The 22,198-nt window shown below is 37.3% G+C and overlaps 2 protein-coding genes across 9 annotated transcripts in view; one reads left to right on the forward strand and one right to left on the reverse strand.

Annotated features, from left to right (window-relative positions):
• LOC145462359 (bridge-like lipid transfer protein family member 2) overlaps positions 1-22,198 on the reverse strand; it is a 274,690-nt gene that overhangs the window by 84,131 nt on the left and 168,361 nt on the right. For all 8 annotated transcript variants that reach the window (XM_081445856.1, XM_081445860.1, XM_081445857.1 and 5 more), the window contains one exon: positions 10,910-11,005. In XM_081445856.1, coding sequence (XP_081301982.1) covers positions 10,910-11,005 — 96 coding nt within the window. The remainder of the gene's footprint in view (positions 1-10,909; positions 11,006-22,198) is intronic.
• The window catches only part of LOC145462449 (cyclic GMP-AMP synthase-like receptor 2), a 266,104-nt gene that overhangs the window by 66,461 nt on the left and 177,445 nt on the right, over positions 1-22,198 (forward strand). The window lies entirely within an intron of this gene.

The raw sequence follows: 22,198 nt of genomic DNA on the forward strand, positions 1-22,198 counted from the left end.
AGTTCAGCACAACATTTGAATGAAAGTTGTCTTCGCTCACAGATTACGCAAGAAGAAGAAACCACTTCTCAATGACAATGAATTTGCATTCAGAAGCAAAACTGGTGGAACCCAAGCTAATGACACTGTAGTTCGATTTTTCTACGTGGATTGTTTCTTCATGAGCTTCATTAGTTGGAGATGTATCCTGATTGCCATGTAATCTGCTGGCAGACTGTTCTAGTGATCAAAGGGCTTTTTTCCTCTTGGTGTCATCAACACGCGAGTACGTAATAAGCAAGTGTGTTCGATATTATTTTCACAGTATAAGCAAACATAAATCCAGAGTTGGTCTCAGCTGTTCAAAAAATATCTCTTCCCACTGCAGTGACTTATCTTATGGATAACATTGCCAGCAAGCACTGAGCATTTCGACCACCAACATGGCACTTATAAACAAACAGACAGTTTGACCTGCATCAACTTCTTGCACCTTCTGGCTTTCAGTATGATTCATAAGTTCTTACAGCTTCTTGCGGTTAGATTTTCAACTTTTTGCGGCTTCTTGCGGTTAGACTTTCAACTTCTTGCATTTTGAATGTTCTTGCGGGTAAACCGCAAAAACTTGACACTTTTACTTCTTGCGGCGCAAGAACTTCTTGCGCCACTTCTTGTGCGTGCATTATTTTTGGGCTGTACTGTATTTTTGAATTCTGAGCTAGAATGATTTATTAATAGTCCTCTCAGAGAGCATGGTATCTCAATCCATGGTTTAGTAACAATTCTTGATGAAAAGGCTTTTTAAGCCAGCTCATGACACTCATTAATAGATAATATGGCCAGTAAAACAAGTCATTTGCTGAGGTAGGCCTAGTTCAGATGCCAGACTTTTCATGAGCTGAACCCAATACCTAGAATTAAGCACATGAAAAGTTCAGCATCTCAATCAGTTAAGAACGGTTATTTGAAATTGAAATGGCTCAGCTGTTCTTCTTGCCTACCTCAGTTGGGAATTTCGACTTTGGAGTGGCTTGATTTAGACATCGCAGTTTTCATGTGCCAAACCTAATGCATGAATTTTTATAACTTATTTTACAAGCAGTTTAAATTTTGCCTGAAAACTGCTGATGTTTTGATGTGTTTTGGTTCAAATTAAATTAAGTTCAACAAATCAAGTTTAACGTCTGAATCAAAACGCATACTTTTGATAATTTGGGTCGGTCCAAATTTGAATTATATATATGTTTGGCTCATGAAAGGTTCAGTGTCTGAACTGGGCCTAAATTGAGTGATTTCCAGCAATAAAGTAAAAAAGTCATTTGCTGTGCAAATAGAGTGATTTCCAGCATAATCTCAATCAACGTTTGAATGTGTGGCCCGCTGTGTCAATCAATTGAGCCTACCATGGTTGTCAATCAAAGCAGGTAACTATGAGTTTTTCATGACTAATTCATCAATTGCAGGTTGGCAAAGTGGCAAAACTGCTGGAGGTCATGGGATCGAATCCTGGTGTACCAATGTTTTTTCTCCTGAGCTACTAATGGATGGTTGCGATTATATAGGCATTTGAAAACAAAAATGATCAAGCATGAAAGATTATGTAATTATATAAGAAAATGGACAGAAATTGTTCACAGAAAAAACACTTTTGAGCATGAAACCATCAAACATGATTTTTGGCAATGCTCTTGAGGGATCAAATAGTGTTTAATTTGGGAGCACTTGCTCGACTCCAAACCTGAAAGATTGGTCTATCGCTCTAGCAAGCATTTCAAAAAGTTAACAGATGAACTACTGTGGACACAAGCAGTCCAAGCTCAAGCTATGAGCAATCATCATGTTGCATCATGAGATCATCTTGCATGATAGCAGTCATGGCAAAACTACAGGAATGTATGTTAATCGGTGCTGAAGGAGTGCTAACGTAATGCATCAATTCACATAAAGTTTTATAATAGAAAAAGTTTATAGGCAGAAACTTAGTGTTAATAAACACTGGATTATTGGTATGTTCATTTTTTTTGCAAAGTACATGAAACATGGTATGTGTTGTTGCAGTATTAAGGTAAGACTTATTAGAAACTCAGAAAAAAGGCCACTGGATCAAGGTGGGCATTGCCCATCTGGTGCTGTGGTCATGCTGGGAGAGGAAGATCAGGGAATGAGGCCACCACCTTCTGTAGGGAGGGGGAACTTTGATGTTTTAGAGCACTTTCAGGGAGTATTGGACGGACAAAAAACACAGAAATTATCTCATTGACAAATGAATTTATCAAAATAAAATATTGCCACATTGCTAAATATTGATCAGTTAATTAAATCTATTGAACTTGAAATTAATAAATTCTTGCATAGCCTCCTCTAATGAATTTATTTTATTTATGGAGTCAAAGATAAAAGGTTTAGGTCTTCAGTTTATGTTTTTGTAATACCAACATAGAACACATTTTGTTGAAATTATATTAATTAAAAGAAAAAATTGATGCCTGCATTAATTAATGCAGGCTCTTTGCAAAGTAATGGCAAAGTAAAATAGCATACCAGCAGTACTAAACATTATTTTCTTGAGAAGGTAGCATTGTAAGGAGGAGTTGCAACAAAACTGTCAGTACAACAAGCAACTGTGTGATATTCACTCAAAAATACAGACATTTTGTCACAAACATAGAGTAAACCAAGCTAGAAGCATGAAGGGCTGGACAACCTGGACTACTTAAAACATCACAGACTGCCATGAAACCATCCAGACCAGAGAACACCATCATTGGGTAGTTTTATATAATGGTACATGTGATCAAGTAGAGCTCACATTTTCTTCAAGGTATGACCAAAGTCAAATCTTTGAGTGGTTGCTAATGAAAGCTTAAAAACTAAGGGAAAGACCAGCGGGTAATTTTCAAAAATGGTCACAGTCACAAACAAATATACTATATTATTATATTACTATATTATACACTATTAATATTAGGTTGCAAGTGCGAGTTTCTTGATCATCTGTGATGTAATTTTTGTATTATTGTAATTTATTGGCTTTCTTTATTATCTCACATATATTAAAGTGTTATTAAAGTGTTATTACGGTTTACAGTATTTTATATCTTTTAATGTACAATCGTGTATTGAGTTTACCCTATACGCTCTACAGTATTGTGCAAAAGTAATGCAAACGAATTTCGACAAAATTCCTGGCTTTTCTTGGCTTTTCAAAGAAATTTCGCTTGAAATGATATTTCAAGGAGATTCCCCCCCATTTTCCTGACGCCTATTGTTCCAGTCCGCGCGAATGATAATTTGCAGTACATGATAATTCGTCACATATTTTCAGTGATAATTCGCTCCTTCAGAAAATTCTCACGATTTTGTGAACAATAATTCGTTGTTCCCAAAAATGCGCGGCAAGTCTTCTTACGATCTTCCATTCATCAATAGGCTAAAAGCTATGAGTGAAATACATGAATGACCTCTCTGAAGATCTCCACGAACTGTTAGCTATGAAACTCACCTGGGTTATTTCATTAGCAACACTCAATTGCTGACTTAATCCAAAACCCCCAAACACCACAGTTCTGATAAATGCAAGACTTGAAATGAATCACTGAATACACTTGCCAAAATGCCATTTTTACAGTGTGTAGAACCACATGATTTTTTGCGCCAACCCCAGTCTCTGTATGGCCTTGCACTGTTTGCTGCCATAATGACCATTCCTGACTAGGAATCATCTGCTATGAATGAAAGACTAATGAAGAATTTAAGCTAGGAATTAGTGGTCCCATGGCAGATATACCATGCTCAAGAAGACCAGTAAAGCTGTCTACAGATGCAAAAGCAATTATAGATCAGCAGATGTGCAAAAACGGCGAGATAAAAAGCTGCTAGAGCTAGAAGAACAGTGGAAGAAGTTGGCAAACCATGGAATTACCGTGAGTTCATCTGCCATGCGAAGGTCTTGCCACCAGCAAGGCACTCGTAAGAAATTTTTGCAATGAATCGTGGTTGCACTACTGTGAAGGAGGTCTTCCAGAATTGGTTTTTGCTGTAAGTTTTAGAGTCCCAAAGAATACTACATAGGCAACGAAAATGGAGCAAAGTACACCCAGTATTTTTGTAACAAATAACCACGAAGGGGCTGGGATTGAATAAACAGCAGCTAAAGGGTTTTGCGAACATTGACAATATTCTAGTTTTTTATTAAAGTAAAGAACCTCACAAGTTGTTTGTGGCTGTTTGCTTTAGCAGCTTAATACCCAGAACTGGAGATGTTTTTGTTTTGTTTGTGGAAAAAACTGAGCTTGCTGTCTTCATAATACGGCAAGTACATTCTAATTCTCTGCATATGAAACTGAACTCAAGAGAACAAAGCTGCTTAAAAACCTTTTGCAAATTTTGGGCACGTGACTGTATGTTATACAGTGATCGATGACTGCATATCGTGTTCTCCAACATGAATTTACAAACAAATACATGAATCCAAATTTATCTTGTGTAAGTTACATGACAGTTTTTTCGTCAGTACATCGTTCAGTTGCAAAAAGTTGCAAAAATTGCATGAATGCTGGCAAACTGCAGTTAAGCGCCTTGCAAAATTTCATGTATAGGATGGTGAATTATCATTAGTACACACGATTTTTTGTTAACTTATCAAAAAATTCAAAGAAATATCCTGTCCTTTGTTGTAGAAAATTATCGCTCGACAGGCTGCGAAATTTCAATTGAACTTTCGAGCAAACTTTCATCGAAAAATCACGGGAATAAAGAACGAAATTCATGCATTTCGCTTGCATTACTTTTGCACAATACTGTATGCTCTACGCTATATGTTCTACCATCTACATTCTTCTCTCTACGTTCTACCAGCTACTCTCTTCAATCTATACTCTATGATCTACCATCTACCCTCTAAGCCCATCGACACTCTACTCTCTACGTTCCACCAGCTACTCTCTTCGATCTATGCTATACAATCTTACCATCCACCATCTACCCTCTAAGGCCATCAAAGCTCTACAGTCTATGTGCTACCAACTTCTCTTATCGATCTACGCTCTATGCTCTGTGATCTACCATCTACGTTCTTAGCCCATCTGCTTGGAAGGTTATTGGAATTTTTAAATTTTTTTTAAAATTTTTTAACGAAGTCTAGTGAGCAGCACAAAGGAAGACTTCTTGTAGTTGTAAGCTTTATTTATTTCCGACGCGTTTCGTCTCTGTCTGAGACTTCTTCAGGGAATGATTACAACTAACATTGAACAGCACATACAGCACATAAGTATATCCAAGTTTAACTTCCCATGGAAGTGAATAACTGCTGAAACATGCTGTAAACAGATGTTAGAAGAAATGCCTTAATACCTATGTTATTGCGTGTTGTTATATTTTTGGGGGGCCATACGATTAGCGCTAATCATATGGCCCCCCCAAACATACTATTTACATAGATGTGCTAAAGTAGTAGTAGATTTATAACTGACAATACAGTCTAAGTCTGGTAAACGTCTCTGGATAACCAGCTTGATGTTAGTGGTTCTGAGTTAAACCACTTGAAGGGGTGAGTGCAAAACCATGCTAAGTGACGATTTGGGTGAAAAAAAATTTTTTGCGAAAGGGCTTGAATTTTTGCATGTGGTCCTCAATGCAACAGAAAAACGTGGTCCCGTATTTTTGCCGCTGGTTTTTGCTTCATTTTATAAAGATGCCGCTAGGAAAACCAAGTGTTTTTTGCATATGCGATATCTCGTAAATGAAGTATAGCTTAGCGGAAAAACTACGGGACATTGCTAAACATACCTAAACAAAACTGCATGCAAAGCCTTTGTTATAAGGTCGAAGTCTTGCCTCAGTTTATTATAGCAAAGGATTGGCCCGCTGCGACCGCAAGGACTTTGATTTCACTTAGAAAGCAGCAAAATCTCAATTTCATGCAACGCATAAGCTCAAAAATGTTGATTTTAGGTCAAAAAAGGTTTAAATGTTGATTTCATGTTAATGTGTGATGGCAAGGATGTTGATTTCTCTTAGAAACCAGCAAAATGTCAATTTCATGCAGTGCATAAGCTCAATGATGTTGATTTCAGGTCTAAATAGGTTAAAATGTTGATTTGATGTTAACACGTGACAGCAAGGATGTTGGTTTCACTTAGAAACCAGTAAAATGTCAATTTCATGCAGCGCATAAGCTCAATGATGTTGATTTCAGGTCTAAATAGGTTAAAATGTTGATTTTGCGTTAACACTTGACAGTAAGGATGTTAATTTCACTTAGAAAACAGCAAAATGGTAATTTCATGCGACGTATAAGCTCAATGATGTTGATTTCAGGTCTAAATAGATTAAAATGTTGATTTGATGTTAACGTGTGATGGCAAGGATGTTAGTTTCACTTAGAAAACAGCAAAATGGCAGGGGCCCATGATGGGCTCCTGAAAATGGTAATTTCACAAAATGTATAAGCTCAAAAATGTTGATTTCAGGTCAAAAAAGGTGTAAATAAAAATAACATAAAACAAGTAAACATTTCAATAAGCACTTTTCCAAATATGGCAATGTCTTAAATGGCTAAAAATCACGAGATAAATACATAGTTTTCGACAAACGTGATCGTAGCTCTATGTCACGCACCGCCATAACTTCGAAGTTCAAAATTCGCTGGTACCTCTTATGCCTGATGAGGATAACAACTTTGGTGGTTGTTTAGTTTTGGATTTAAGAATTTGATGACTTCACGTGAAAACACTCTATAAATAGGACTGACAGATTAACAGATTAACCCTTCTGCACAACGTATGGGTCTCCATACACCTGCATGTCCGCTGATCCCAGAAACTCGAAACACTGCAAATCATGCCGATTTGAAATAAAATCAACGCAACCTGGATCACAGATCTATCGCTACTTGCTGGACATAATATTATGTTTAAACAATCTAGTTTATACCAGTTTGAGAAACGTCCGCAGAATGTGATCGCAATGCATGCCGGGAAGGGTCTTTACACCTCGTGCGCGGGAAAACATGGTGGTCGATACAAGACAACTTTAAACACTCTAAAACCAGTTCTCGCTTTCTACACTTTGATGTTAGCAATGCTTGGCAAATGGGCCACACCTCACCAGAGGGTATTTCTTTTGAGCAAGAACTGCTCTTGGACTTTGCTGCCTGGCTTGATCTGACTTTGAACGCCGATAACACGATTACGGTACATCAGCTGCCTTTGAAGTTTCAGAACACATATTGATTCTTTAAAACGTGCTGATGACTTACGGGTTTATCAAGGCCTTATGATGGCTCTCAACCACCAGGCAGGCATACAAGGTACTTTAAAACAATGCTTAAGATATTAGTTGACATAGCTCTAATGCGGCACATCTCGTTTTTGTTCGATGTATTTCGTTTGATGCTTGATCGATTGACCAATGTAAACAATCTGTTGCCAGATTTCCGCTCTATATAGACCCTTTTCATAAATGGCTGACAATTATAAATTCTTTTGTAAGTATTAAAATTAGCCTGACTAACCTCGTTTTTGAGTAGATAATTCAAAAGAATTTTTACTCCCAAATGAGTTTTGTGAGGCTAATTTAAATGCACACAAAAGAATTTAAATTGGCAGTCATTTATGAAAAGGGTCTATAAGCTCACCTCTAATAAAGGCCCTCTTGTTGCTTGTGGGATGAAACGACACAAAGGGAATGTACAGATATTTATTTAGTCGCTTTTGATAGGTAGAAAACTGCAGAGTGCTAAAATTAGCATCATTGTGAAGAAATAAATCGGGAAACAAAATACTAGTTTCACCAATAAAATAGTCCGTAAGTTTGATACGATCATTCTTGCTATAGTGACAACTAAGAAATAGAGGACATTACATGCCTATGTGTGGATACGAATTTTATCTTCGAGTGTTCAACTTGATATCTCACGAGTGAGTGCAGCGAACGAGTCAGACATTGAGTTGAACACGAGAAGATAAAATTTGTATCCACAAGTGGGCATGCAATATTCTGTTTATTATATAAACATACTAATGACGACGTTTTTGACGATTTTCCGGAGATTTCTGACCACTTTCCAAAGATTTCTGAAGATTTTCCAAAATTGTTCCGAAGGCCAGACAAACGCTTCCGAACATTTTCCGAAGATTACCGAATATTGCCGAAGGTTGCCGAAGATGTTCGAAGAAGATCCAAAGCTGTTTCGATCATACATCAACAAATTTAAGTGTAGGTAAAGGGACAAAAGAAAAATGTTATCAAAAAGGAATGATATCTTCACAGTGTGAAAGATAAAAATAGTATCTTCACTGCACGCGATGAACATATGATTTTTTAGTCAAAGGAAAAATCCTGGTATTTCACTGGTGTTTATATAATGTACTCTAATAGGATTTCTTTGGGACCCTTCCAAACAAAAGATGCATTTTTTTAATGTTTTAATGTTTTAATGTTTTTTTACTTTTTCTTTAACTTTATTTTTATATTTTTGGGGCCATACGGTTAGCGCTAATCCTATGGCCCCCAAAATATAACAACACACAATAACATGTGCAATGAGGTGTTTCTTGTAATGTACATTTTACAGCATGTTTCACCAGTTATTCACTTCCATGGGAAGTTAAACTTAGACACACTTAAGTCATTTCCTGAAGAAGTCTCAGATAGGGATGAAGCACGTCGGGAATAAACAAAAAAGCTTACAGCTACAAGAAGTCTTCCTTTGTGCTGCTCATTAGTCGTCGTTAAAAAATTAAAAGTTTAAAAAAAATAATGAAGAAACCCTAATAACCTTCCAAGCAGAAGGGCTTAGAGGGTAGATCATAGAGCGTAGAGCGTAGATCGAACAGAGTAGCTGGTAGAACGTAGAGAGTGGAGCGTAGATGGGCTTAGAGGGTAGATCGTAGATCGTAGAGCAAGTAGCTGGTAGAACGTAGAGAGTAGAGTGTAGATGGGCTTAGAGGATAGATGGTGGATTGTAGATCGAAGAGCATAGATTGAAGAGAGTAGCTGGTAGAATGTAGAGCATAGATGGACTTGGAGGGTAGATGGTAGAGCGTAGAGCGTAGATTGAAGAGAGTAGCTGGTAGAACATAGAGAGTAGAATGTAGATGGTAGAAGATATGGCTTAAAGCATGGAGGGTAAACTCAATACAGAATTGTACATTAAAAAGATTATTAAAATACTGTAAACCATAATAACACTTTAATGACACTTACATATGCACCTTTTGCTGTTCAGTTACAGAAAATATCCATTCATTTGTGTTCAAATTTGTTTCATTATGGTTAATATACTCTCATGAACACCAATATGACATTCATTTGCGCGTAAGGAACGTTCAAGAATAACATTTGCATACGTATTAACATTCAAAATCATCAAAAGATAAACAATATCTTCCCTTGACATTCATTGGCTGTAAATGTATTTTTATTTTTGTCGAATGAAAATTCGTTGTCATGAAACGACAATCATTTACACTTTTGGACAATCCTTTTTCAACAAAAGACTTTCAATAACAGAATTTGCATGAGCACTCACAATCAATTGCATTATTATACAACCATATCCATGAAGGTGACAATCTTTAGTACGCTGAGACAGACATGTTTTCACCTAACGTTAAGAGAAAACAATAGCTCATTAGCGTAATTCTTCTGAACAGAAATATTGCGCCCAATTTTCCTTGAAAATTTGATTATAGAACTAGGGACCGTATGTACCTTTTTTTAAATCGTACTTTCACAATCCTCCCCTTGCAGATATAAATTCGGCCTCTTATGAACCTTTTGCATACAACTCAGAGGGCGCACTACAGTATACATGTGATAAAGTAACAGTTAGATTTCCCCACAAATGCCACGAGGAAATAGAATCCCATTTGAACACAGCAAAAGGATAATCAGGCCTACATGTGGACAATGGTATTGTTTCATGCAAACATATTTGCCACGATGCCTCAATAGTGAGGCAATTAGGAGATATATTGTTCAGCAAATCTGATATTCTCTCTTCCAAAAATAAATGTTATTATGGCTGCAATGTTTGTCTCACCACACTTAAGATTGTCACCTTTGTGCAAATTGTGTCATTGAAAGTCTCTTGTTGAAAAAGGATTGTCCAAAAGTGTACATGATTGTCGTTTTGTGACAACAAATTTTTTTTCCACAAAAATGAAAATACATTTACAGCCAATGAATGTCACAGGAAGGTATTGTTTATCTTTTGATGATTTTGAATGTTAATACATATGCAAGTGTTATCCTTGAACGTTCCTTACGCGCAAATGAAGGTCATATTGGTGTTAATGAGAGTATATTGACCATAATGAAACAAGTTTAGACTCAAGTGAATGAATATTTTCTGTAAATGAACAGTAAAAGGTGTAATATGAGATATATGGGAGGAATATGCTACAAATTGAAATCAAATGTTATGAAATAGGCAAGTAACCATAGTAACAATACACAACTATGGTGAAAGCTATGGAGTAGGAGGTAATGTATCTTTCCAACACGTAGGAGGAGACTGGTGATGAAAGCGTAGAGTTGTAGAGCTCTACGAAAATTTCTACACCAAATTGAGCTTCATAAAACGGGTGCCAGTTGCAAACAAAAGCGCTCTCTCATAACAAATTTGAGTTACAGAGTGAGTGACAAATGAATAGGTTTTCACAATGGTGGTCATAACTAGAGTTGGTTGTATGATTATAATAGTGGTTGCAAATTTAAGAGAACATCTACTGCATACAGTAGACCCTACTCTTTTCACCACTTCCCCCTTTTCCTTGACCTGAAAAAATAGTCAGTTATTTTCTCTTTTCACAAAGCTATTTCAGAATGTGACAACTTTTTAAATAAAGATAAGTTGAATGAACTGAAAAACAGATTAGTCATTTTCAACCATCCAGTTAGTTTTTGAGCTGTATAAGCAACTTACCGAGTTTGTAGAGATCTCTAATAACTTGTGTCTGATGGTGAATGTGTTTACTGCAGCATGGCTATCCTCTTGAAGGTGGCTGGAAGGTGATGGGGGCTAAATAATGAACAATAATTATGACATCATGAAACATGAAGCTTTATATTTGATTGAAACTACTGGATCGACCAACTGTTTAACATTCTGCACTTGAATGGAATGTCTCTTCCATCCCAATCTTGTCACTAGTACTCTTAATCTTGGTTTGATGTTCAGGGGCCCTATCCTTTTTCCTTTAGGGGGCCTATCATTTGGAACTCTTTTGATACTGTATCAAGGTGCATAGAAGTGCTGTAAGGTAACGGTAAAGTCTGCATTCGAGCCAAGTGGCCCATCAGGCCGGAGCTTATCCCGGTTTCTGTAGCATGAAGCGACTAGGAGTATTTCTACTCCCCCCTGGATGGGATGCTAGTCCATCGCAGGGTTACCCCCAGCATTAAGTTTGCCAGTACCCATTTATACACCTGGGTGGAGAGAGGCACTGTGAGAGTAAAGTGTCTTGCCCAAGAACACAACACAATGTCCCCGGCCAGGGCTCGAACCCGGACCACTCAATCCGGAGACGAGCGCACTAACCATGAGGCCACTGCGCCTCCCACATAGAAATTCTGTACAGGCCCACAAATGATCCCAGGGCTGAGTTGTTTGAAAGCCAGTTAACGCTAACCCAGGATTAAAAGTTAACCAAAGTATTAATTTTTATTGTATAAAAATGTTTCTACTGCTCACGTTTTGTACAGTTTGAGCTTAGTCAAACTTAAGGTATCAGTGTACCCCAAATTTGATCATTTTTCCAAAAAAAAATTTTTTCTCTTTTTCAGATAGATCTTATTGCAATCATTCATTTAAAAAAATTCAATGAAAAAAGATTGATTCTAAGCAAAGTTATTGACGAAAAACATTTCTTCCCATTAATTATCTTTAATTGATAGCTGTCAACACATCGTCACAAAAAGTAAATTTGCATTAAAAAATCAAGTGACTGACACGGTGTTGTGCGAATTTCACACGTTTATGGTTATGTTTTAAAATTGGTCGGCGATGTGCCGCTGTGAGTGTTTTGCTTTTGTAGATTACAGACTTAAAAGCTTATGGTACACCCGTTCCTTGTTGTCAAAGAAAAAAACACAAAAGTCCTTGTCCTTTTGCAAGTGTGAAAAAACCTTCAAAGCCGAAAAAGCTTTTGAATTGCGATAAGGACCGAGCTAATGTGTTAGCTGCTAGCGACCCAGGTTCCTACTTTGAGTAGGAGAAGTTGATTGCTCTAGATGAGGAAGAACAAAGTCGATGGGAGAGTGAGACTGGTAGTGCTAGCTGGTCGAAAATTGAAGACAAAAGCAAAGATGAACCTGCAGAACTGAACTCACAAGAGTCATGGAAAAAGTTGGCTGGTCGAACAATTCTTGCTGGCAATCGCTTGCAAGAAAATCTCTTGCCGGTTTTGTCATGCAGATGTGACTTTGTTGGAGAATGCTTCCACAAGATCTGGCCTTGGTTCATCTTGGATCGTGTCCTGTCAAAATGAGCATTGCCCATCAAGGAATATGAACACTGCCTTCAATATGACGCCACGAGGAAAGGGCTTGGAAATCAAATGATCAGTGAGCATCTGTTCTTGGTTTCCAAGCAATAGGACGAGGACATGCTGGTGCATCTAAGACGCTTAGCTTCCTCACACTAAAACCTATAAACAAGCACTACTGGTCTTCTTGATCTGCATGCGTACGTCCCTGTGGGTTCCTTTCCCTTGTTTACGCGAACGCTTTTTACCTGTCTTCGACATCTCTCAACCTGTTTCGTTAGATGGAGTGTGAATCCACATTAGCTAGGGCATTTAAACAATGGAAAACGAAGAATTGAACGAAAATTATTTCCTCGCCAACCTTATTGCGTGAGCAGCGAAATTCAGATCTTGCAAAGGATATTTCCCGCCAGGAACAACATTTGAGCCCACTTTGTAATTGATATGAGCTCTATTGTTACAGTAAAATGAGCCTTCATTTGGTCGATCAACATGTCAATAATGTTTACACGTTTTGTGTAATTATCTCATTACACCAGAAGAATACCCCAAAGAATATTTTCCTTCATATCTCGAAACGAAAATTTCAGCTAGTGAAGGGCACATTTTGAGTCCATTTCCGGGGAGTTTTCAACGTTTTCTGCTGAAATTTGGAGAGAACGTTGCCCAATAATCACGCTAAAAGACAATGTCGGGGAATTTTCATTTTTTGCTTCTTTCAAAAGTTACGAGTATTTTAGTGAGGAGAATGCATGTTTTATCGACTCTCCAAGTTTAACTGCGTGTCAAAACCAAACCAGACAAGTAATCAAAATTTCCCGACACTGTTTTTTAGAGAAAGGTGTCAAGAAGACATGCCGATGTTGATCGCATTCTCCCGCTCAATTCCAACCGGAAATAAACTTGATTAGTAAACCTCTGTACTTTGAGAAATAGCGCGTTATATTTGGAAAACCTGAAATTTTTTTGTTAATGAATATACCTTCGTAATCTACAATTATTACGCTTTCAGAAAATATATACAGTGCAGCTAAGATATATCCGAACCAAAATATACGTGTAATTTGCGTCAGCCCAATACGTGTATACGCGTATACATATACAAACATACATGTATGCATATACGCACATACATGTATATATGAGTATGCCTGATCAGTATGTGTGAGCTAACCTATCGTTTTTTCTTTTCTTAACAGATCATTGTTGTTTTCAATGGCTTGACAGCTTGCCACAGAGCGAGAAAGAGTTTTCTTTATTTTGAATATGCGTATACAGTATATGCACGTATGCCTTCAGACTAGACTTATTAGCAAAATGTTAGCTGAAACCAACATTTTGCATTGGGCACTTGACAGAAAATTAACTGACTGAATATAATTAAAAGAGAGAGTATTTTGCCGTCAAATAAAAAATTTACCGTTTTTTTGTTAAAATGACCCAGGGATGCACGCTTCAACAATCCCATCTTCCTTGAGCAAACAAAACCGAAAGATAACTTTTTTTGACACAAAGTAAACACGGTCCAAGCAAGTGCGCGACTTGGAAACGTGCCCCGAAACACACCACTTTTCCTTGAAGAAAATTAAAAATATCAAAATGTGAGTGGCACACCATAGAAACTTCAATAAACATTTCTTTCATAGGGGAAAGAGTCTTTTACCATTTGAATGAACGGTTTGTGTCAGATATAAATAGAGATATCATTTTCTTGACCAGGTCTTCGGAATGCTTCAAACAATAAACATTGTCGCAAGTGACTTGCCGACACATGCCGAAACACAGAACTTTTCCTCAAAGAAAAAATAACTAAACGTGAGCGACGTGCCAGTGAAACTTTGATAAACAATTATTTGGCTAAAGAAAGAGCATTTTACCATTTGAATGAACGATTTGTGTCAAATATAACTGCAGATATAATTTTTTCGACAAGGTCTTCGGAGCGCTTCAAACAATAAACATCTCACAAGCGACTTGCCGATCCATGCCTAAACACAGAACTTTTCCTTGAAGAAAAAAATAACTAAAAGCAAGCAGCACGCCATAGAAACTTTGATAAAAAATTATTTGGCTAAAGAAAGAACATTTTACTGTTTGAATGAATGATTTGTTTCAAATAAAACCAGAGATATTTTTTTTTCAATGAAGATCTTCAGAACAGTTCAGACAATAAACACTTCCCAAACGACTTGCTAATACGTGCCGAAACACAGAACTTTTCCTTGAAGAAAAAATAACTAAACGTGAGCGGTATACCATAGAAACTTTGATAAACAATTTTACCATTTGAATGAATGATCTGTGTCAAATATAACCGTAGTTATCATTTTTTCGACAAGGATCTTCAGGCAAATATTTTGCAAACGACTTGCCGACATGTACCAAAACACAGATCTTTACTTGTAAAAACATTAAGATCACATGTTAAAATAGGGAGTTCAAGCGACTGTTTCAATTTTCTTCTGATTTTTGGTAGCTTAAGATCAAGCAAGGGTTAATAAACACAACTTTTCCCAAGGAGGCAGCGTGGCCAAGTGGTTGGGGCGTTGGACTTGAAATCCGGAGGTCACAGGTTCAAGTCCTGCTCTGACCACTTAGCTGGAGTTGTTTCTCGGTAGACCCTAGTTCAACTCCTCGGTCATGCTTGTAAATAGCCAACCGGTCTGCCAGTTGCGATTTTTAAGACTACTACGTTTAGTTGATATATTTGTTTCCTTCATTTAAAGTGGAATGCATGTGAACTAGCTAGGTGTAGCTAAGCGCATTGACCACTATAAACAACATTTGAACATTTTTTAACATAAACGGTAGTGTCGGTAAATTTGCAAAGTGATTGAAAACTCAAAATATGATAGCTTCGTTGACCGGCAGGATGTTTTAACAACATGCAAATTTCGCTTTGAAGCCTTTTTCATCCCCAGAAATATAATGTCCCTTGTTTGACCAACAATGCCTCCCATAAAGAAACTTATGGGAATGCATAAACAAGGAGACATACACATGCGTATATACGCACATGTGTGTGGATTAAGATAGGCGTATATGCAAAATATGCTCGTATAATATACGTATGCGTAGTTTGCATATATCTGAGCTACACTGTTCTTTACTAGGGTTTGCGTCAAACGTCCCACCGTAAAGCGGTGCCAAAGAATGATGGTCATTTGGGGTACACTGATACCTTAAAACTGAAGGACAAACATTATAACAGAAAACCTCACCGAAAAGTTGCAAAATTGAAATCAAAATTCTTGCTAATTCTGGGTTAGCATAATCAGGTTTGAACAACCCAGCCCAGGACTGCAAATGATCCCCAAAGTGGACCGCAAATGATCCCCAGATTGTACTGCAAATCATCCCTGGAACGGAAATGGTATCTTTGCCACTAATGGAGGAAATGAGTGGACTCAGGAATTTGGACTTCACAGTGGATTTATTTTATCCATTTGTTTCTTAAAATTCCCAACAGCTAATTTAAACGCAGTAGTTACTATAGGTAGCACAAGCAAGATGTACAGTATTTTAACAGTTTAAATCAGTAAATTTCATGACTGTAAAAATGATATCCAGCATCATGAATTACAATGTACACGACAGCAAGATACTTTATGAAACTGGAACATGCACAGTTAATTTTTTTTGTTACTGTTTAGCATTAAAATGCCTAAATAGGCACTGATCGATGACCTGAAAGACGTTTAATGAAACACTATTAAAAGTTTAACTGTCTAACGCCCTATATGCCACTGGGCATTATGGGATTGAGTGAGTGAGTGAGTCTAACGCAAAAAATTAACTGGAACAGTTCTTGTAATAACAATATCCCCGTGATAAGGAAAAGTCCAAAATTGACTTTATTTTACTTGATACATCTTTTAAATAATAAGAGTATGCAAGTTAAAATGACAACGCAAGAAGAGAAAATTAGCTAACAGGTGTTTAGATGTTTGCAAGTTCTTACAAAAAAGGAAAAATTTGTTGAAATTGAAGCTTGATAATGATTCGGGCTAATCTGACTCTGCTACGCAATCATCAATTCTCTGAAGTGAATGCCGTCGGGACTTGTCAGGTTACTTCACAGAAAGCTTACTACAACAGCCAAAAGTTGTGATGCTGTCTGAGAGGGCTTTCCCATGTGAGTGAGTTGGTTGCTCATTGCATGAAATAGTTTCTGAGACCTGTACTGGCAACTTCTCTGTCAAGCTTACTTTGCCAATTCATTCTGGTTTGCATCCTCTCTAAAAATAGGCGCCATACAGACGCATGTGACTACTGCTTAACAGGTGGAAACACAAAAAGTAGAATGGTCCTATATATGCAGTTATGTGGAGAAGAATGTGTGCAAATGGTTAGATCATGAATGTTGGTGATTAGAGGCATTCTTGAATGCCAATAAGCTATTGTTAAAGAATGTTTGAATTTGTACAAAAGAAGCAAAAAATGGTTCTCTAATAGGCCATTTTCATTGTATTAAAATTATAACATGGCCACGAGGCTTCGGGGAATAAAACAAAAAAAATTAATTATTCATTCCTCAACCTTAATGTGATTTTTTTTCTTGTACTTCCTCAAGCCTCCAAGTTTGAATTTTAATACATCAAAAATGGCCTATTAGTACATGTGGGTGTTGCCAGTGTAACAGTTAACAGAATCAAGTGTAAAACTATCAGCAGTGTATGATATATGGTGTACGAAAAGTAATCAGTAAACAAACCTGATGAGACAATCAAAAACATTTTTTAAATATTTTAATAAACTGATGAAACAAGATTTATGGTAAACAACACAATGAGAATGGTACAAATCAAAGCAACAGTTCTGGGGTTGATTGAGAGTACCTGTATTATGGAAAAAATAAAGGTAACTTTTGCTACAGCCGGCACTACAGGGATGAGTAAGTGAGTGAGTTAAGGCAAACGCTCTGGACAGGTACCTCATTGTGATCAGCTAAAATAGTGATAACAGTTACACCAGTGAGTAACCTTGAGGTACAAGGCAGCACTCTACTGTGAAACATCGAGCCTCGTTTTTATGCCCCACCATTCATCCTCACTAAAGCCCTCCATAGTTGTTTTGCTGTAGTCAATCGTTTTGATTACTTTTCTCAATTCTCAAATTGCAACATTTCAGGGGCATGCATTATTGAAAAATCCTGGATCTGCTCCTGCAATAATTAATTACAGAACAAGTTGGTCAGATCTTTGTAAAAGAAGTTGTCATATCCTTATTTTGTGTATCTAGTAGTAAAGAGAGCAAAACATATTGAATGCATTGTTTAACAATTCAAATTGGTTCTTGGTTTTCTCCAGAGACTATTAACAGAGTAAACAGACAAAAAACAGATCATGTGTACTAAATGCATCTGTGGTTGAGTGTCCATCGATACCCCCAATCAACCTGTAATTGACACTCGATCAAAATCTTGATCAACACTCAATCAACATCCACCGAGTGTCAACCGACTCATATGCATCAATCCAAAATAGTTGACTCTCGACCAACTGTCAACTGAGATGTTGATCGAGTGTCAATCAGGGTCAGTGAAGGGTTGATCAAGTATCAATCAAGGAAATTGATCAACACATGACCACACCTGCCTTTAGTTTACATTATCCACAAAAATAATAAAACAAAACTTACTACATACACATATGTAGCTAGATATACATGTAACTAGGAATTACTGTATATAAATAATATGACTTTTTAACTATTTTTTTTCAAAGCAGGTAGGTTAAATGTTTGTATGATTCTTTTTCTTGTTGCTTTGTTATATGTAACTTTTTCCTCCAGTCATTCTCTTTTTGATAGAGAAGAGCTAGTTTCAGACATCACCAAAACTGTGTTACTGACAGCTGACATTGGTACAAAGTTGAATGGTCCTATTGATACATAGAGTAATTTATCTATGTGACCTAAATAACATTGATTTCTGCAATAAGTGGTTGGATTCTGTCTGCGAGAGCTTGAATAATGAGATTATAACACCATGTACATGTACCTTGTGACAATTTTATTCTGGAAATCTCATTTTGCTTTCACTAAACCTAATGGGATGTTCTAGAGCTCTAATACTGCACGGGGGTATTCCCTTATATGAGCTATACAGGTATGTGCAGCCCCAAAAGGTATGGTTTTTCAGCCATTTTGGTCATAGATAGGGTATCGATTTTAGCCTATTTTGGCCATTTTGGTCATAAATAGGGTATGGTGTTTGCACTGTAGCCTTGATATGGGTATGTTTTAAGAAGAAGCCACTTTTTCATTATTATCAAAAAGAAAATTAACAAAAGCCCTTCACAAATTATGTTAACGGTAATTTAACATTGGTCTGAACTAGGGAACGTATCATAACGCAGGTCTGAAACATGGTTTTGATTTGATAGGGTATCGAATATATGGTCAGGTCTTAAATAGGCTAGGGAATATCACAGATTTTGGTCATAAATAGGGTAAGGATTGTGGGAAGCAGGCCGCACACCCCCACCCAACTTTTCTGGGAGTACCTCCTGGGGGCTCTAATATTCCAATGAAACGTAGGATCACCATACATCGGGGAAAAAACACTCACCACCAGGAATTCTGGATGGTTCCCTGTCTCTAGAATTCGAAAGTTGATTGATTTTCCATTGTTTAAAAAGCTTTCTGGCAGTTAGTCTGTTCACAGTAGTTGATGACTCATTTGAACTACGATCATTTAAATCTATCAAGTACAACAAAGCTTTCACATCATTCATTATAGTTCACCACTAAATTTTCTCAGATTCTTATTGGTTTAAATTGATCACATGATGTGAAAGCGTTCATCCACGTGACACTATCAGCCCTCAGAGCCCGTCCAAGGAAAATACCGTCTGTGAACATTTTTCTGTAAACAAGCGAGCTTATAGAAAACAAACAATTGAAATTGTATTAAGAGTCCCTGTCCATAAAAATGGAAAATAACTCGGCAAGGGTAGAAAATTCGATTTCGTTCATATTTTCATGGTAGATAGGCTAGGGCATGACAAAAACTACTGGCTAGTTTTTTTGGCAAAATATCCTTTTATTTCAAAGAAATATGCAAATTACCAAATTCCGTTAAAATCGTCATTTGACGCACCATTCTATTAAACAAGTTTGAGAGCCTTGCATGCAAAACCACATCATTCTTCCGTCTTTAAAACACTCAAATATTTTTGTGCAATGTTTAAATGTGTACTGGGTTGGTTTAGGGAATGTTGCATTGTCTTTTTGGGTGCAAAATAATTAAATTTCGAAGACATGTATTTCATTCACTTAAAAGTACTTCGTGTATATAATTAATTTTCGCCATGTGCGAAACCTTCAAATGGATTAAGCTTTTGGCGGTTGAATCGCAGAAGGATGATCTACAGATTCCTGTAAAAATTTCTTTGGGCAAATGATTGTCAGCAACGCGAGAGCTTTTAAAGTACGTTAAAAATGCAAATATTTGACCATTCTCTCGTCAAATTTCAATTTACGGGTTAGACATATATTTTAGCATGCGCCACATGACGACCTATAATAAGTTGAAGTAGACACAGAGCTGATAATTTCGAAATGTTCTAACCTCATTTGCTGTAAAAGGCAGGTCCAAAGCCGATTTGACATGTTTCTCTCACCATTCATCGCACATAAAGCAGAAGTTTGCTTTGTTTTCATAACGTCCAATGTACATCGCCAACTGTCAACTTATTTAATTGTCAAATACCATGAATCTGTGACCCTCTTTCGACACATATGATCACGACTGCATCTAAGTCAAAAACAGCTGAGTCATTTGTAGATAGCTGCTTGCTTTGCACTACACCAAAATATTACGTTTGATCATCATGGTTTGATGGCTTGAATCCTTGCTTGCAGCGGTTCCTTGTTCGTCACGCAACACTGTCATCCCATTTTAGGTGGTAAACAATTTCTATCCCAATACATAAGGCTCCGTAAGGCTGGGAACCACTGGGAGCACACAATCGTGTTGAGTAGGAAGAGATTAATTAAGAAATGAGAAGAATGAATAGTTTACCATTGCCCCTGTTGTTATCTTTTACTCGACCACCGCTACCTACATGCCCTGCGTAATACTGTAACGCTAAACTCATACTTAGGTCTTTTCGCGCTGTGCAATTATTTTTGGTTTACATGTAATACAGTGGGCTACCCCCGAGGAAATGGGTGGTGACCGCTTAATGGGGCTAGCCGCTTAAATAGAGGTTGGTGTACCTTGAATATTTAATTTTTCACTATCGGCTTATAAATTTCTTGGTGAACATGAAGTCAATTCAAGACAATCATGATAGACGTGTATTTGAATTATTACCCGTCATGCACCTTCAATTTCAGACTCTTATCTGCCATTGCCCTTTCCAAAACAAAGTGTTTAAATTTTGGGTGGCCACTGAATAGGGGTAAAGACCCAAATGGTGGCCGTGGAGGTAACCAGTCAATAATAGGTGTTTTATTTACAATATTTTACTGACAATAATTTTGGACTGTATTGACAACAGTCCTCTATTTTCTGTTACAAACATACCAATGCCTCGCCACTAGTCAAACAAAATACGCCAAATAAAATGGCATGGCCAGGGCTATTTACTCACGTAATTACTAATTAAATTTAGTGTGTTTTTCTCATGAATTAGACACGTTGTGATTTCCTATTTTTATTTCAGCTAGTTCTTGCCTCATTGATCTATAATTTGTTTCATGGCGATTTTTTTTAAATTCTAGTGAGTACAGGCACTAGCTTTATCAGCTGTTGTCTGAAACATCAAAACATACAACAAACGTGATTTGGACCGAGGCCATGTACACTATAGAATACGATTATATAAATATACACATATCATTATATATATGAACAAACTGATGAACAATGATTAAATTGTTTCATTTATCCTGGGAGTGCTCTACACAAAATGGATCAAAATGCGCAGCGTATGCCGTGACAGCATTGCATGACGAACAAATAATGGCTGTAAGATTGTGCTGCGCTGACACGCTTATCATGCTTTGAGGACTCAAAGATGGCGGGCAGTCACGGCTCCATGTACTCCATGCACTCCAAAATAATTCTCGTATTCTTGCTGTTCAACTTGTGGACTCTTGACGGGCAGATTTATATTCGCATTCCTAACACTCCCGGGGTTTCCAATATGCTCACATATGGATCCCAGAGGCGAATTTCAACCTACAACAGCTCACTACTGTGCAAAGTTGATTTCATCCGAATGAAAGTCAAGAAATATTTTAGTGCCAGGATCAGTCGCTATCCAAACTCCACCTCTTCATTCCAACTTAGCTGCTTAACCATTGGTGGCAACATTTGTCCTAACTCAGGACCTCCAAGAAAGCTCAACTATCAAACCAGCGCCGGTTTGAGCATCCTTTATTTAAATGCAAGAAGTGTCAAAGCCTTCGTCCCGCTTGATGGTAATCCTTTGTGCAAAATATGCAAATTAACTATTTTACAACAGTTGGTTTACCGCCGCTCGTACGATGTTGTGTCCATTTGTGAGACATGGCTCAACGACACAGTGCTATCATCTGAAATACTTACTGGGTATAACATCTATCGTAAGGATAGAACAGGAAAGACTGGAGGTGGAGTGCTGATTGCTGTTAAAATTGACATCCGGTCTAACCACCGCTTTGACTTAGAGAGAGAACAAATCAAACTTGTAGCCGTTGAGCTGTTTAAGGATAGCTCTACACCAGTTATCCTTTAC

This window comes from Orbicella franksi, chromosome 12 (genome assembly GCF_964199315.1).
Source record: "Orbicella franksi chromosome 12, jaOrbFran1.1, whole genome shotgun sequence".
NCBI classification, from domain to species: Eukaryota; Metazoa; Cnidaria; class Anthozoa; order Scleractinia; family Merulinidae; genus Orbicella; species Orbicella franksi.